The following is an 18,276-nucleotide window of genomic DNA, read 5'->3' as shown; positions in this document are numbered from 1 at the left end:
CATTAGGGTCAAAGTCATAAAAATTTGTCATCTCATTCATAAATCCTGGCAACTGCTACGTTTTCATTCCAAGGCTGCAAACCTCTTTGCAGTGATTTCTTCCATTATATTCAGGTTGTGTTGCAGCAAATACAGGTTGGTGGTCTCTCATGAAGCTCAATAATCTCTTAGTTCTCTTAATTGTGATTGCAATGCTTCATTTCCCTCTCCTAGGGTTTTGAAAACAGTCTTCTAGATTTCATGATTTCCATGGTGAATTGTTGTTAAAACTTGTGTCCTACTATTCATACACCTTTTTCTATCCTAATTACACCTTCCTAAACACCCTCTATCAAAACCATCCTCAAATTCCATCATTTTCACCTAAACCCTAGACAGAGCACACTTTCTAAACCATTGGACTGTGTTTCTCTTGTTTGAAACCCTTCCCCTCACCCAAATACTAAATTTCCACTTTCCTTAGCTCCCTAACCTCCCTCACTATCCCCCAAATTTTCTCATAATTTTTCCAGTTCCCTATCCCTTTCATTTCCCTAAATTTCCTCACAGCTATCAAAATCCCCTGTTTTCCCAAAACTAAACCCTAATTCTTCCTCCTAGTGAGCTAGGGTTTCACCTTGGAAGCAAAGGCCACACACACTAACAAGAAGAAGTACAATAATGGAGGACATGTCTGAAGAGTTGAGCCATCTAACATCAAAGAGATCAATGCCTCACAAACTCATCAAGAGGTCATTTGCGGCACACAGGGACGATTTTGCTTCAAAGTGTGTTTCTGACCAAATGGAGATGAACTTGACAAAAGTGAAAGAGGTTTTTGTCAATCATAGACCAAGGGACAAAAACCTCCTTCAGTTTTTACACAGGTATCATAGATTGGGAGATATGCAACTTTCTTGGAGACCTATGTCAAAAAATAAAAAAATTTCAAGTTAATTTGTTGTTTTAGTCATGATTTCGTGGCACGGATTCCAAGAAAATGAAAATGAATTTCTAGAAATTGAGAGAGGTTTTTCTTCACAACATCCTTATCTACAAAAACCTCACTCGGGATTTTCAAAAATCCTTATGGTTCAAGAGATATCTCTCCATATTTTAGCCCTATTTTTGTAGAGAAACCCAGAATTTTGACCTTGCCAAACACACAGCGCCTTGGCGCTGCGCTTTCTCTACAGCCATCCAAATGCCAAAAAAGTTATATGCATGGGTAGATAATCACCCCTACTTATCAGTTAACCACTTTTGCAAGCTTGTTGGTGGACAAATTGGGAGAAAAAGCTCAAAAACAGGTCAAAAAAATCACTTTCTACCACTATTTTGAAGCAAGCGCTGCATTTTTGTAGTGACCTTGCGAAAATCAGTTTTTCTCCTAGTTGGAGTGTCCAAATCACTTGCTTGAGTAGTCAAATGACAACTAGACACTCACAGCTTTCCAATGAGCTATCAATTTCTCAATTTGGAGTTCGAGAAGGCCTCCAAAATCATCCTGCAAGATGGCGTTGCGCTTTTGCCTGAGTGTGCTATGTTTTTGCCTGAATGCGCTATGCTTTTGCCTGTAACAGTGTTTCTCAGCATGTCTTCGCCAAATCTTTGTTTGATGATGTAATTTCAATATTTTGAAGTCTTGATGATGTAATTATAGAATAAATTAGCATGATAGGTTGTTTTTTATGCTTAATTAGGCCTCATAAATGAAGTAAAACTCAAATCAAAGTCTAAGAGGAGTTTTTTTTACCTTCTCACTCTGTCTTGTTGGTTGAGAGATTCCTGGAAATTGTTCCACCACTTAGGGATTCGAGCCCTGAAGGTGGGGAAACTGTTTGTTTTAGTCTATATGTATCATTTCTCATTCAGAAAAAAGGGTGGGACTTCAGAGGAGAGGACTTGTACCTTATGCTTTCACACAGTTAATCAAGGAGCAGTTGCAGCTATTTTTCAGAATACATGTGCAGTGAGTTTGTGATGTTGTTTTCTTTCTATATCAGTTTCTTATGAATGTATCCATCTCTCTTAACATGTTTTGTTTTCCTTATGTGATTTTCCTTATAGTTATATAGGCAACATTCTTTATATTCAAACCTCTGTTTATGTGAAAAATCATGTCTGTGTATTTCTTCTTCTAAATTAATGAATTCATGGTAATACATTCTCATTCTGACCTTCTAAGTTTTTCAAACCCTACACTACATTGGCCAAATTCTTAGATTCATCACAAGACACTGTTATCTTGCTCCTCTCTATGCCTGCTACTGCAACCCTTTGATACCTTGACCTAATTGCTTTTCCTCATCCCTAATCCAGCAACCCAAAAACCCTAAATTTTCAAAAACTCAACTAAAACTATTATCTAGCATAAAATCCATCTTTCTTCCAGTCATTGACTATGAAATCCTTAAAGAGATCCCTCTCTGGTTTAGCAGGGCTAGTTGCTAAACTGCAAGTGGCTTGAGGTTACCGCTTTCGATTTCCTCCTTAGCGTACATATTGTAGAGGATAACACAATGGAGTTTCTATCACTGAAACATGCCTAAAACAACAACAGAGTGATGAAAGGTAGGATTTATCATGCAAAGAATGCCAGATTTTTCTATTATATAATTTAGTAATGCATTTCCTACCTTAAGAGCAATAAAACATCAAACGTAAATAATTTTTTAGCAATGTTTCACCTAAAACCCTAGCATGAACCCTAAGTATTTAGGAATTAGAAAGAAAAAGGATAAGTTTATTGAAGAATGAGGTTTGATCTGTTGAATTTTCCTTATATCCAGATCTGGTCTATGTCTAAACTAGAGCATAGACACACAGAAGATACACAACTACAAGCACTTTGCATAGTAGAAATGTACAACAATGAAACCAATAAAGTACAGAAATATATTTGAACCAAATCTTGACCTTTATTAGTCCATCAATAAAGAATCATTAGGACTCTCATACCAGGGATCATGGCCCTTTAGATCTCTGATACAACTAGTATCCATAGTATACAAAATTCTAGGGCTTGAGATCTATTCCATCATATCTACAATCTGCCCAAAAATAATCAATTTCATACCTGAGATAGTACTTCAACTCACCATTCTTGGATTGTTTGTAGTTCGTTGTAACCATTCCTTCTGCAACCATGCTACAACTTCTCGATCTGCTAGATTTGCTTCTTCAAATCACAGATCTGACTTTCTTCTTGCAAATTTGACCTTCCAACACTCAAATTTGACTTTCTTCTTGCAAATTTGACCTTCCAACACTCAAATCTGACTTTCTTCTTGCAGATCTAACCTTCCAACACTGTGGCTAGATCCTCCTACTCGACCTCCTTCTCCCTTTTGGCAATGACTCCTTTAGTTGACAAGATCATGGAGAAACTTGGCCTCCTTGCTACTACGGCTCCTCTAAGGCAGCTCTGTAGCTAGGTCCTTTAGCCTCTCTCTCTCCACAACTGAAATTCCTCCACTTGTGTGTCTAAGCCTTTCTTTTGGCCTCTTATTTATACTTTTTGTGTGAGTGACTTGGGGTTTTTTCTTGTCCATCAAGAAACCTTCATTTAACAACTCAAAAACAAATCAGAATAAACAATTAATTATCTTAGTTAAAAACGCCAACCACTTGGGTAACTTGCCCAACTAACTTACTTTTGGTGGGTTTCCTTCTCTCGAAAATACCTTCTGAGCTACCCAAATTCCAACACTCCCTCTTAGTGAGGAAGGTATTTCCTTCACACTTTGAAATCTCCAACTCCATGACTTTCCTTGCATGCCCATGACCATCCTCGCATGAGTCATGACTTTCCCTTGCATGGCCATGACTATCCTCACATGTGCCATGTCTTCTTTTGTACTTGGCATGGTGCACGACTGTCCTCGCATGCAGCATGACTTTTCCTTACACTACAATGAATGTTCTCACATGGTTAGTGATTGTCCTTGCATGGGATGAAAACTCCACTCTCTTTTGAACCTAAAGATTTAGACTTCCATTGGGTGGATGACTTTCCTTTGCAGTCTCCCTTTGAAGCTAGACTCCCTTTGAGCCTACGCAACCTCCATTGGCTCACTCTAGTTTCCCTCCCACAAAGTGCTACTACTGAATTTGTGTACTTCCAAAGTCAGTCCTGAGCTGAGGTCGAACACCAAGTCTAATCCACTGTAGACCACCGCAACTCAACTCAGCGTGAGTCTACATCCTCCTGGGTCAAATACCCCATGTGCACATGGCTCCACTGTCAGATGTGAAACTATGCAACCCAATGAAGATACTATCTCATGATCAATCTGCCATCTACACGAAGCTACCTCGCCCATGCCAAAACACCTTCTCTATTAAAACTTTTACTCCATGTCTAGCAGTTTGACAACTCCCTCTTAAGCTGATTCCAATGCACACTCGAATCCAACTGCCTTCAGAGTAGCTCTGATACCATGTTGAATTTTGCTTATACCCCAGATCTGGTCCATGTTTAAACTAGAGCATAGACACATTGAAGATACTCAACTACAAGCACTTTGCACAGTGAAGATCTACAATAGTGAAATCAATAAAGTACACAAATATATTTGACCCAAATCTCGACCTTTATTAGTCCATCAATAGTCAAGAATCATTAGGGCTCCCATACCAAGGATCATAGCCCTTTAGATCTTTGATACAACTAGTATACATAATATACAAAACTTGGGGCTTCAGATCTATTCCATCATATCTACAATATGCCCAAAAAAAATCAAATGCATACCTAAGATAGTCCTTCAACTCAAGGTCCTTGGATTGTTTGCAGTCCTTCTGCAACCACGCTACAGCTTCTCGATCTGCTAGATCTGCTTCTTTAGATCACAAATTTGACTTTATTCTTGCAAATATTACCTTCCAACACTTAGATTTGACTTTCTTCTTGCAGATCTAACCTTCCAACACTCAGATCTGACTTTCTTCTTGTAGATCTGACCTTCCAACACTGTAGCTAGATCCTTCTACTTGACCTCCTTCTCCCTTTTGGCAGCAACTCCTTTCGCGGACCATATCATGGAGAAACTCGGGGGGTAGAGCTCATGCTAGGCTTTTTCCCATGCGCTAAATAATGTCCCAACCATCTTTTGCATTTTACATTTTTCTTTCGTTATGGCTTTATACACTTTTAACTTTTTTTTAGTTGCAAGTTTCCATTGACTCAAGTATTCAAATGAAAGGTGCCAATCACCATGACGAATGACTATCAGCCCAGAGAATGGAGATGGATAACAAGGAGAAATGGACAGTGGTAAGTATGGATTATCTTGGACACGTTAGTTCAATCAATGCTTCCCCAGTAGTGCCCTTCCTAAACGTTAAGGCCTCAAAGGAGGTCCCACTGGACTAGGGCTAGAGACTAACCTCTTGGGTGAAGTGTGAGAACAAGAATACAATCGAGATCGGCAAATCATCCAGTTTTCCCCATGATCCATATTAGTATGCCCACAACATTAAATGAAAGCACATTATTGCAACAATGGTTAAAGTACCTGTCGATAAATGACCCACCTTCCTTCAAGAAGAAATGCCAAGTGGGAGAGAGATATGGCTGGAGCAATAGGTGGAGCATCCTGGCATAATGTTATGTGTTGATCATAATAGGGCTCTTGGCTAGCTAGCTATCCAAAGAGGAGAAAACTTTTCTCCAAGGGGTTACCCACTTTTTGGTGGGTGACAAGTATCAAAATAGATAAAGAGCCAACACATTGCAAAATGGGAAAACCATAGTTTGAAATTTCAGCCCCCCACCTTGTGTCATTTGTCGCATAGCTTCGTCGACTGAAATGAACCAAGGCCATAGATCTACTAGAGTTTCCACCCAAAACTTTGCACAACTTTTAAAACTTGATTAAGTGCCCAATCCATAGCCAAAGGTCATATCATTAGGATTACGAGCCGAGGCTCTCAATTCACATTTTTTTGTGCATAAACTCATAAATGAAATTCTATGTTACAACACAAGCCACACGTCTTTGGTAACTCCAAAGATAGTACCAATTCCTTTATAGTTGCATATTTTCATACTAGAGAAAAGAGAGCATTGCAGCCTCACCTTCTAGCTAGGATTTCTCCCGTAAGAGTTTCCCAAGGAAAAATTTATGTCTATTGTAGATGGTGTGTGTAATTCTTTTTATTCTATATTTCTCCCATTTCAACTGAAGTATTCATTTAAGCATAAAAACAATAAATAAAGAATATAAGATCTAAAGGGAATTAACATTCATAATAAAGATTTCAGTATTTTATTGGATCTGTTGGGACGAATTCTTCCAATAGAATATTCATGGTAGTTTACAAATCATAGGACCTCATTTATAATGATTAGTGGTTGATCCCCATCAACCCATGCTAATCAATCATAGCCCAAGCATATAAAACATAGAACAATATAGAATTTCCTTAACCAAGATTATAGGGATGACATGGATGCAAATGTGTTTAGGGTTCTCTATGCATGTGTAATATCATTCAATGTCCTTTGCTCACCCTGTTGGCATGAAATGGTACAAACAATTAATAATGATCCAAAAGAATACAAAAGCCTTGAGTATGACAAAGCCAGAACATGGGATTCAACAAGGAAAAAGCCAAAATCCATAGTGATCTAGTACAATTTACAAATGATTGGACCAAATATGGGGTATTCATTGTATTTGATGGTTGGACAAATGTTAAAGGTTGTCCATTGATAAATGTTCTTGGTATTTGCTAGGGTGCGGTCTCCTTTCAAACACGACTAATCAGATTGTTACAAGACCATCATTAATATTATATAGCACTTAAAACCATTCAAGAGATTAGGTTGTACAATGTCATTCAAGTCATCATTGATAATGCTACTAATTGTAAAGAATGGGAGCAATCATTGAGGATATGTATCCTTTCATATTTTGGTTTGGGTGTTTGGTGCACACATTGAACCTCTTGATGCATGATATTATTAAGTTGAAGGAGAGTGATTATAAATGGATTGTTGCATTGTACAAGAAAAAGAAGGGTAAGATAAAATTTATTACTAATCATAGCCATGCCCACTCCATTTTCTGCAATCACTCTTAAGGTGGAGCTACTTAAGATTGCAAATATTAGATTTGATTTGCCTCACCTTCAAGCAACTTTTGAAGGTAAGAGAAGCATTGGCTAATATGGTCTCAATTAATTCACAGCAGGGTTTGAAAGGCAAGGTTGCATCCACATCTAGTAGACATGAATTTCAAGAGGTGGAGGACACAGTCATGAATACGATATTCTATTTCATTTCATGGTTGACGTTATCTGTTACAGTTTGTTGATGACAAACATTATATGTTGATCATTTGATGGCAGTGTTATAATTGAAAGATGATTGATGTTATGTGCACAAAATGATTGATACTTTAATGATGATTATTAATCCAGTAGTTAAATCTATGATTTCATGTTTTCTGCGACTAATTCAACATTCTATATGCCTTTTTAAATAAATCCACATCAAGACATATTGAAATATATAACATGTAAAAAATGATCCACTCTGGAAGCTTTTGAAAATTGGTGCTTCACGGTTCTGCTCCCAACAACGTAGCACTTGAGAAAACAAGCCACTCCACTCCTCACCTATAGTTGGAGGATTTATATCAGTTATTTGACTGACTGTCTATGTTTCTGATGCTTAAATTTGAGAACACAAGTGAGCATCATTGGGCAGACCAAGAAAGGGGGCGACATATAAAATTTGCCATGGCCCATTGTTGATTGGCAGTTGTTCTGAGAGGAGGTGGCAAAGAGATCAAGGAAATAGAGGTGACAGATCAAACAAGATGGTTAACACCTTGCTATCACACCTCTACCATATAGCGACCATTGGTGTAACATCCTTACAGCTTCTGATTACTTGGAGCAATATGGAGTAGTTATTAGTTTCAGTAATATAGATGTTGAATTGTGCCAAGGTATTAGTTCCACTATTTATTGAACTAGTGATAGATGTTGCAGCCTGTTGCTGCAAAATCTAGCAGGCCTTGGAGAGGAGTACCCTACAAGGCTATTACTAGACCAAGTGACAACAATGGCGTAGTGGCCTAATATCACCACAGCCAAAATCCCTTGCTCTTTATGGACTTTCACCAATGGGAGGAGTCTCGGTCTAAGGTCACCTATGATGGATATTTTAAGGATAAGGGTACAAGGTGACTACAAGGCTTCTAAGGAAAGACAACTTAAGTACAAGGCTCTAATCAATGAGATAAAGCAATTTGCTTTCCTTAGAGAGGTCGGTTTTGTACAACACACAACCTAGGGCTTGATTGATAGGTTGATAGTTGGGATGGCCAAAGGTCAAGGTAAGAAGAAAGGGTTTCCCACAATGATTCTCAACAAGGACAAGGCACATGAAATCCTCAAATAGCCCCTAAGTTGAAGCTAGGACTAAACTAGGGTTTACCTTAGGGCAAAGAACTTTATGGACGAAATTGAAGTGAATGCCTCCAAAAGGGGTGATTTTGTGGCAACCACTATCCTCTTGATATTTAGACTCTCCAACACCGAAAATTCCTCCTCCCTAGGAATTCGCACCAATCCCTAGCTTGGTTGCTTGGTCTTAAAGGTGTTGAATTAGGTCAAGAGAGAGAAAAAGAAAAGTTTGTGGATAAAATGTTGAATTGATACCAACAAGGAAGGCTAGTGCCTAGTCCTAGGGTCAATGGAGTCTATGGGTTCTTAAAATTGATTTAATCTTGCAAAGGAGTAAGGATATTTTGATGCCCTAGCATCAAAACCCTAACTATCACCTTTGTGGGGGATCAAAGATCACTTGGGAGAGCTAACATGAGATCACCAAGGGGATTGCCATTCACATATCATACTATGAGTAATGCATGCAATAATATGAACTAGATTCCAATAAATTGATCTTCAACAAAATTAGGGCACGAAATTACACTAAATCATCAAATTATTCCATACATTAGACATGAAATCTGAAATTTGCAATAAACAAGGTACTTACAAGATAATATGCATGAAAGAATCCATTTATTGATCCAAAGTGACTTCTCCAAAGACAAGAACAAATGCTCAAGATAATTTCACTCCATAGGTCACATTCTTCCCATTAGAACAAGAGGTTGAAATATCCAAAGAGGCTAAATTATCCAAGTCCAAGTGATGATGGATAACGAAATGGTCCTCTCCTCTATTTATATGAGGAGGAACAATGTCTAATTAGCCTAAAAGCCCCTAAATCTCAAGTAAAATCACAATGATGAATTGAGTTACAAGCTAACCCACTAGCCAAAAGATAAAACCAAGTAAAATGCCCACACGTGTGAGCCGAATTTCAGACGCCATCCATGCATAGGGCTCTGTGAGGCATGTGTTGAGGCTTCTTGGTGCCAAGCAAGGTGTAGAAGCCTTCTAAAATCACGATGTGAAGGTTGGCCTTCACATTTTTCTCAAATCTCTATGCGGTCTCCAAATTTCACCTTATGGGTTAGAATGTGGTCTAATGGGTCTCCAAATATCCATAGTGTCGATCTTTGCTCCAGCGTTGAGGGCTTCCAAGGTGGTGCTAGCCCTCCCATGTCTCAAGAGGTGACACCATCCTCCTCTGGGACCTCGATCAAGCCATCCCTTTCAAAGTGCTAAGTCGGCTAGGGGCCTGCTAGGTCCAAGTGCATCATCCCAAAAAGTCATCAAAAGTAGGGAAAAGTGCCAAAATGCTATGGGTGTTGGAGGTGACCAAGGGTGTGTATGATGCTCTGTTGTTGCTTGGAGTCCCATGGCTCTTAACGCCTCACCTGTGGGTGCCAATATGTTTCTTTGGAGGCCTGTGTACCTGTGGGTGAGGTGCCCAAGTTATGGTTGTGGAAAGACCTGACAATCACAACACTAGTGCAAGCAACCAATCATCAAGTACAATTTAATCATTTTTGCATCTAAGTTGCTTGAAAGTAAAGTGCTATGTGACACTTCAAATAAGGCTTCCCTTCCAAATTTGGGGTCCTAAGCTCGCAATGGTGTTTCCTCCCTAGGTAGGAGTGGCTAAAGAACAACCCTATTAGGTATTTCCAACCCCGAAGAGGAAGTAACATTTCCTCAGTCCACCCTTCAATCAATAGGTGATATGTGAGCAATGATAGTAACGGAGGAGAGAAGACTTCATGGCCATGTGCCATGATCAACGGGACGAACATGATGGGGATCCACATCCTGAGTTTATAGATGTGAGGTGGAAGCAATCATGGATGCATGAGATACCAGTCAGGCCTTTGTTAATCCACCCCTCTTGTGCGCCTTTTACTTTTTCTTGTTCATTCTTTGAATTAAAGCTCGTATATCAGAGGATTGGAGCTTGCTTTGTATGATGTATAGTAGTTGCATTAACCCTTAATGATGAGGCAGCTCATTGCCCATCGGGGTTGGGATATGCAGGGGTTCCTTTCTTGATGTATGAGAGCAACATGTACTCGAGCACTGGGTGATGGTCATAATGAGTGAGGTAGAGCTCATGCTAGGCTTTTGCCCACGTGCTAATGTGTATGTCCCAACCATCTTTTGCATTTTGATATTTTTTTTATTTTTCTTTTTGATTGTGGCCATTATATGTTTTTTCCTTTTCTTTTAGCTGCATCAACCTCCTAGGGAAAAGTTTCGAGCCCTACCCAAGTATGTGGATGTATGGGTGCCAAATCTCAGAGAACCAATGGTCAGTTGAACCCGAAGAATGGAGGTGGAATAGGGCTTGTAATGTAAAATGGAAAGTGGTAAGTATGGAATAAGGATAGATGGAACACACTATCTCAATCAAGGCTTCCTGAGTAGTGCCCCTCCTATACCCATTGGGCCATTAGGGGAGGTCCCACTGGACTAAGATCAAAGATTAACCCCCCATTTAAGGTGAGGGAACAAGATCACGATCAAAACCCCATAATCCATATCAAAAGCCCAAATACAAACAAGCATAAGCACTCAATTGCAAAATGAATCAAGTGCCCTTTGATCGAAAGCTCACCTTCATTCATGTGCTTTTGCCGGATGGGTGAGAAGTCATATGGCTGATGCAGGTGGCAGAGATGAAATGGCACGTTGTCATCGACTAGTGGTGGCTATCAAGGGTTGTTGGCTGGTCAGCTGGATGCAAAGTGTGGGAGAAAAATATTCTCCTATAGGGTCACCCACTTTTGGTGGGTAACAAAGCCCATCTTAGATATTCCAAATTGTCATCACATTGTGGTGAATGTCAATCAACTCAAGTTTTACAAACAACACAAATGAAAAATGAGGTACAAGTTGTACATCAATGAGATACAGTTTCAAATTTTATATGTCCAGTACACGACTCTACTCTAAAATGTAGACCGCATGTAGAAAGCAAACTAAAATGTACTTGGTGGAGGGAAAAGGTTGCTTGCCTTTGCAAGACAAGTGGATTTCTCAATCCACTTTTGAACAATAGTTTCCCCATCTCCAACAGAAATCAGGGATAATTTCTTGCAAGCAGGGAGGGATGATGGACATTCAAATGCCTTTTGTCTATTCTTAACACAGACAGTTCCTCATGTGAGAAGTTATTTTTACAGATCCTCATGTGAGAAGAGTTGTTCTTGCTAAGTAGTCTATTCAAGGCTAGTTTTAAAAGAGCTAGAGATCTATTTTTTGCCTTTGATCTCCAACTTTGTGAAAAATCATAAGGAGTTGCTTTTGCACTCCATACACCCTTCCTGTCTTGTTAGGTCTTTAAGGTGTTGCTTTTGCACTCCTTTTACAGTTGCTATTACACGACTTGTACTTTGAGTCTCACTGAACTATTTTGGTCATATGTGAACACTAACCTAATGTCCTGCTGTCTTTTTTTCTTGTCATAGCATAGACTGTCTGTCCATAAACTCTTTAAAGCCTAATTTTAGCTTCGTATGAAAAGTTTGCAGATGTTTTACGAGTTTAGGTATATCATTGGCAACAATTTGTCACTCATAAGTAGTACCATTTAAAGCATACTTTAGGAGTCTATGAAAACTTTCTGGATGTTTCAGGAGCTTAGATATATCATTGGCAAAAACCTGTCACCTGTAAGTAAAACCTCTCACCTATCGTGTGCATCTGCATGCTTAAAATAAACATACAAGCATTTCCCTCTTATTTCATGTGCATACTATTTCTGAATCAAGCTGAATGTATGATTTCTTCCCTCATAGGTACGAGGCAGTACAATGGAGTAAATTTGAATTAAACTTACAAAGAGGAAGGATAAATCATATTTATATGACTTTGCATGATCGAGTTCAAGCATGATACTTGAACCATAGATGCCATAATTGAGACCCTAAAGAGCATAACCATTACTGAAAAAATAAATCTTTAAAATTGTTCTAAATTTCCAACACAGTTTGCAAAGTGTTATTGCCCGGAAATGCATTGAAAAACATGTATAACTTTTCAAACATCAATTACAAAAACCTGGTAGCCCAAAGCCAAATTTGACATACTGGAAAATAAAATTTGCTCTACTTCCTTGAATTTCTGAAAGAAGAATGCATATTAACTGGTGACCTACGTTGGTGCAAGCTTGCCAAGACTCTTCAGCTCTTTATTAGTATCCTTATCCACAACTCTTCCGCTGATCTCAACGTGGTAAGACTTGTCTTTTGTGGTTGGTAGACCTCTGCCAGCAAGCAAATCCAAGTCTTTTTGATGGAGCTCCCTACCATTTACGAAAACACGAGTTTTTCCAGCAGCACAGTCCGTCGGCATGGGGTAATTGAACTCCTCTATGAAAGGCTGCATACCATATATCTAGAAATTGGTAAACGTTGCACAAAGCAAAATAATCTTACAATTTACGTTTGCAATGCAAATTTATCTTGTCACGAAGAAGCCAGAAAGAGACAAAAAAAAAATGAGTTAACTTACTGGTATCATGCTAAGACATGGCCCACCCATGAGACCCCAAAAACCAGCTTGGTAGTCATACCTGAATGAATCCTCCAGAAGAAGCAAAAAGTAAATTTCACAGAGAGAAATCTAGAAAAACATACCGTGTTAAGAACATTTAAATGTAGACTGTCAACTGAAACCATCCTTGAGAAATTAATATTGCCACACATGTAAAATATCCATTGCCTAAGTAGGATACTATTATTGCTAGTTTACCAGTAATCTCCAGGATGAATTGGTCCAGCATGTTCCTCAGCCTTCTTAACCAAATGGTCAGCTATAGGCCTACAATTGATTGAGACTTTTGGCCTGAGAGCCTCTGACCCTTGATTACTTCTTTTCAAATCTCTGATGCTCTTCTTGAGAAATCCTGTGATGGCAGTGTTCCAGTTCCTACTTGATTCTTTTGACAGAACTTCTTTCCGTTCTCTTTCCATGGTGTCTTTGGAGTTTCCCAAGCTTGAATATGTGTGAGGTGGTGAAACTGCCCCGGTTCGTTTGTTTACTATCTTTGTATCATTCAAATCAAAAGTCTTCTCAGCATGGTTGGAATTTCCTGAGTTGGCCCTCTTTTGATGCCTGGCAACAACAGTTTTCTCTTGAAGAGCCTTGTTTATCATCTCTGAAGGTGAAGAGTACCCCAAAAGCTCATGAAGTGGGGAAACTGCCATTGATGATGCTAAATCAGGTCCTGAGTACCCTTCAGTACTATTTGAATTGTCTCTAGAGAGATCCAGAGCCTCCGAGCTAGTTGTGTCATGCGAAGTTATTGGCAAAGAATCATGATCTTGCCCTCTCAAATCTTGAACATAACAAACTTCAATTATTTCATCTTCCCTGGCCACAGGTGTATGAGGCTTTGCAGGAAGGGGTGGAAGCAAACCCAGTTTACCACTACCAGAATGAGTCTTAGAATTGGAGACATCATAATCATCTACATGTGAATCAGGGCTGTGATAGACATATCTTTCATTTGCTAGCATGTTTTGGATAGCATTACAAGAGCTGACATGGTTAGCACCAACAGTTCCATGCTCTTGACAGTCACAAGGATTTCCCTGGATGTACCGAGATGGGTAGTTTGTATGTTTTGACGCAGAGATGTTATGTCTCTTCTTGCGAATGGTGAATACAAATATATTGGAACAGGCACCACACCGGAGTCTATGTTTTTCCTTCCTGGTAGTAGACAAAGTTCCAGGTATTAGCAGTAACTGCAAACAATTATCACAAAGTATAAATGGTGCGCCGCCTACAAAGGGTGAGCATGGCAATGTCCTCCATTTTCGAGCCACTAGTTCTTGTGTATATTTCTTTTGCTGATTAAGAATTAGTTCACTCCCTTGTTCCGTAGACCTCTGACCATGTGACCGTTCCCTATATGAGTAAGAAGGGTGTTGATGGGCTGAAGAAACCTGTACTTGAGCATTAGTAGGATAGGAATTACGGAAGTAAACTCGATTGGTAGCAGCATTATGCATGGGCTGCTGGTAATGAACAGTGGGTGACACATGTGACGGCCTGTGCAGTGAATGTTGATCATGATAAGACTGTGGAAAGCAGGTCCCTGAGTGGCGTGAATGATGCCTTGAACAAGGATAAAAAGAATCCTTGCTCATGTCAACAGGTTCATAAGAGGCCGAATAAGACTGGTACTGATCCTTTAGCTGCTCTTCTCCAGAACATGAATCATGTAGGATTCTGTGTGGCATAGGAACAGCCCTTTTCTCTACATATGATGCCTGGGACATCTTTCCGCCGAAATTCTGAGGATGTGGATGCTTTGAATGAAATTCTTTGTTCTGTTCATCCCGCAAACCATGCAACAAGTCATACTTTCGATGCACACAGCTGCTCTTCACGTTTGGAGTAGAGTGGATCCGTGGACGATATGCCAGTTTCCCGGAACTTGCCTTTGATCCAACGGAGTCATCCCCCCAAGTTAGAGACTCCTCATAATTATCAGCAGGCAGAAGTACACCAGCATGCCCTATTAGAGGTGGTCTGTCTTCCATTAACATATGTTTAGTTTCAGGAGTCACAAAAGTCATACCAATATTGTGTTGACCTCGTACATTTGAGGCATAAGGCAATACGCGTGACCTAATAACCTGTTCTTTCAACTCATCCAGTTTTCTGAGTATCTCAATCTGTTCATTCTGCAAATTTTCAGTTTCATGGAATCCTGATAAGCTTCCACTATAATCAAATTCCTCACTTGCATAGTCTTCATGATTAAACTGTGGCAGCCCTATTGGATGACTGTAAAAATCCGATCTGTCTGATGCAGGAGGCATATTCCTTAATAAGTGAGGCCTTCTTTCGTTAGTACCTGGGACTCCATCTCTTTCCAGCTGTCGGCATGGTGACCCATGCTGTGAAGACTGAAAACTGCAGAAACTCTGCAGATCTTTGATTTTCTTTACCCCTCTCTGAGATTCCCAGTTCCTTTCCCTTTCTGGAGATTGCCACTTCAGTTGATTAGGTTTTCGACAATTCATTAACAAATCACTGTTTGGTTCCCTTGTGTGAGGTCTCACGTAAGACTGCCTAAGATTCCAAGGTGATCTTACAAATCCTCTATCACCGTTTTGCAGCCTCTCTGAATCATTTGACATTGAATTTGATAGCATCGAAATAGAATATTCTTCATGAATTGAACCGGAGTGGGTAGAAGATTGAGTACCTTGGTGGCCGGGACTGTCAAATAGCTCACCTGATGAAGCAGAGCCTGAACTGTTGTCCAACCTATTCATTTGAGAATTATAAAGACTATCCGTTGACCCATTTGATACTTGCACTGCCTGTGCTCTGCTCCAAAATTGCGTATCACTAAGGGCATTTTGTGGATCAGACGGACCCTCTGTGTAGCTCTGGTCTTTTAGTGATCTATGCTTATACTTTTTCTCATGTATTCCCAGACGGTCGTTTAAGTTGCAGGATTGTACCAAACTAATCTCTTGCTTTTCACCCACCAGCAAACACTCATCTGATACTCCTCTATGAGCTCTTTCGCAAGAGCGACCTCCAGAGCACCCCTGGCTACTATCAACTGAACAAGGTACCTCGGTTGTCGAATTTTGTGTCCTCTCCATTTCTGATCGGGATTCATCCACTTTCTGGCCATTTCTATGGGATCCTTGTACATAGCCCTCTGTGCAATTATCCTTTACGTCATCTGATTGCAAAGGGGTCGATTCAGGTTGTGTATCACTTAGTTTTGAGGAGCCTCTTGATGTGCCTCGATTCTTGGCTGCATATTACAAGAAGAATTCTATATCAAATAAATGAAAATTCCAACATAAAAAATGAGTAAGATAATATAGTTATACAACTCATACCTTGAAGCGTTGTTTTGCAACCACCACATTGATAGACAGGAATGTTGGCAATCTCAGGAAGAACCTTCCCACAATTAGGACAACGCACTAATCTAACCTCAGGGGCTGGAATCTCTCTCTCTCCAGACATTTTCCTTCATAGAGAAACTTGGAATGCAATAACAGATCTGATCTCGTAGTACGCCAAGGTCACTGAATGCCACACAATTAAATTTTGAAAGTTCCGTTACCCGACAAGCTGGCAGACTGCGCGCTTCTGATTGTATGGATTCTTTTGGATTATTCAACCCAAAGCCTTTCAAATTTCGAATCCCAAGGCACAGCCCCAAAAAAAACTGTACTACGATTATTTTCCTGGCTCCTTCCGAATATTTATCTCTCCAGCCTACAATTGCAGCCGTTTGTGAAATTCCTGTGTGTTACGGCCAAGAATCGGGACGAAATCGGAAACACTTTTAACCACAAAACTAAGCATTGCCGTGTGGTAGGCATTGCCGTGTGGTAGAAGAAACCAATAGCAGAGTCCAGATCAATGCTTAATAGTCAAAACAGACGGTCATATCTGTGTGCTTTTTCTTCTCAGTTCTTCTCATGATACCAGAACTTCTTCTTTTCCTTTAGCTGTACGACATCTTTAATGTATATTACTTTATAATTTACAGCTCCACGAAAAAGAGAAAATTCTAGCCAAATTAGATACTTTGGCCCTCAAGATTGAAAGCTTACATGTTTAGAAGCAGATTCTCTTAAAAAAAAGTATGCATTTGGATCTTTTACGCTATCATTTTAGCAGGCCCAAGAAAATGGGCTAACCTTTACTTCATTTACTTGTCTCTGCAAATTTTTATATATAGCTTCATGGAAGATATGTAGATACTTTACTTCTACGCTCTTCATCAGAGATTCTCAAAGCTAAGAATCTTTCAGAATCACAGGAACGATTTGAATGATATTTGAGCTGCGCAATAGACTACTACAAGGCTTGGCGATTTCGTTTAAGCTCCCGAACTCTCCGTCGAGGAACATAATTTAAAAGCTCAAATATTCCTGGAGATTAATGGAAATAGCCGGGGCCATTTGCAGGCTTCTTGCAGGCGCAAGAAACGTCATGTAAGACGTAATGGAAGACGTCATTTGATGTTCAAATGCCCTAATTCCGGAAAAATACACATTCAAACCTGTTTTTACATCCAAATGAGAAAATAATCCGAGAACCTAAAGCAATCTCAGTTTTACGTTCAGATTACAAAAGAAATTCAAGAACTCAAAGCAATTTGAAAGAAGAACGTCATTTCATTTTGAGTTCGAAATCCTTTCCCCGACCAATTCTACATTTAAAGCCGAGCTTGAAAGCATTCACATTTATGCCAAAATCAACGAAACTGACGAATGTGTCAAAGTATTCACAGTAAATCTCCACTCCCCTGAGAGAATTATGAGTCCCGTCTTTCGCAAAGTGGCGTGTCATGTGGAAAATGTCAAGCGACGAAAGCTTCAAGGAGAGCTTTGAAACGCGTAACATGGTGGAGCCGAAAAGAGAAAAGTCACCGCGAGACAGTTGGCATTTATCAATATAACGCCTCAGACACGGGTGGTGGCGTGCCGTTGCCCTTTGACATTTCATTGACATGTCTCCCTAACCGACCATGAACGGCGGGAAAAGAAGATGGGATGCAATAGAAGAGGTAGTTACCGACCGCCTCCACCTCTGCCACCAGTCAACTGTTTCATTCCACGCCGTACTTGTTGTCATCTTCCTTTGCAGGGTTATTGTCATCTTCTTTTGCAGGCACTTTTTATCAGCTGTGTAGTGAGCTATGTTCTTTATTTTTCTTCCATCTTGCTTATCGCCTAAAATTTTTTTCCAGCAAGTTGGGAGAAGTTGTCAAACAAGCAGCCAGGATACATATTTTTAGTTGCTATTTAAGTTATTTATTAAGGTTATTTAAGGAAAATCACTTTATTTTGAATGATTTATTGGTAGTCTCTACTTCTTATTCGAAGGCTTAATCTA

The 18,276-nt window shown here is 39.6% G+C and overlaps 1 protein-coding gene across 2 annotated transcripts in view; it reads right to left on the bottom strand.

Moving 5' to 3' along the window:
* Positions 1-17,861, bottom strand: part of LOC149157982 (uncharacterized) — a 46,876-nt gene extending 29,015 nt beyond the window's left edge. The window contains exons 1-4 of one of the 2 annotated variants that reach the window (XM_089436068.1): positions 16,263-17,858; positions 13,138-16,174; positions 12,898-12,958; positions 12,542-12,765 (exon numbers count right to left, since the gene is read on the bottom strand). In XM_089436068.1, the coding sequence (XP_089292194.1) occupies positions 12,542-12,765; positions 12,898-12,958; positions 13,138-16,174; positions 16,263-16,392 (3,452 nt within the window). In that variant the 5' untranslated portion in view covers positions 16,393-17,858. Of the gene's footprint in view, positions 1-12,537; positions 12,766-12,897; positions 12,959-13,137; positions 16,175-16,262 lie in introns of those variants that run through there. The other variant, XM_089436069.1, reaches the window with a different exon arrangement.
* Between the last annotated feature and the right edge of the window lie 415 nt (positions 17,862-18,276).

Source organism: Pinus tabuliformis, chromosome 5_2 (genome assembly GCF_031772625.1).
Source record: "Pinus tabuliformis cultivar Carrire ecotype Pingquan chromosome 5_2, CPIR1, whole genome shotgun sequence".
NCBI lineage: Eukaryota > Viridiplantae > Streptophyta > Pinopsida > Pinales > Pinaceae > Pinus > Pinus tabuliformis.
This window is presented reverse-complemented; position numbering and strand designations above follow the sequence as displayed.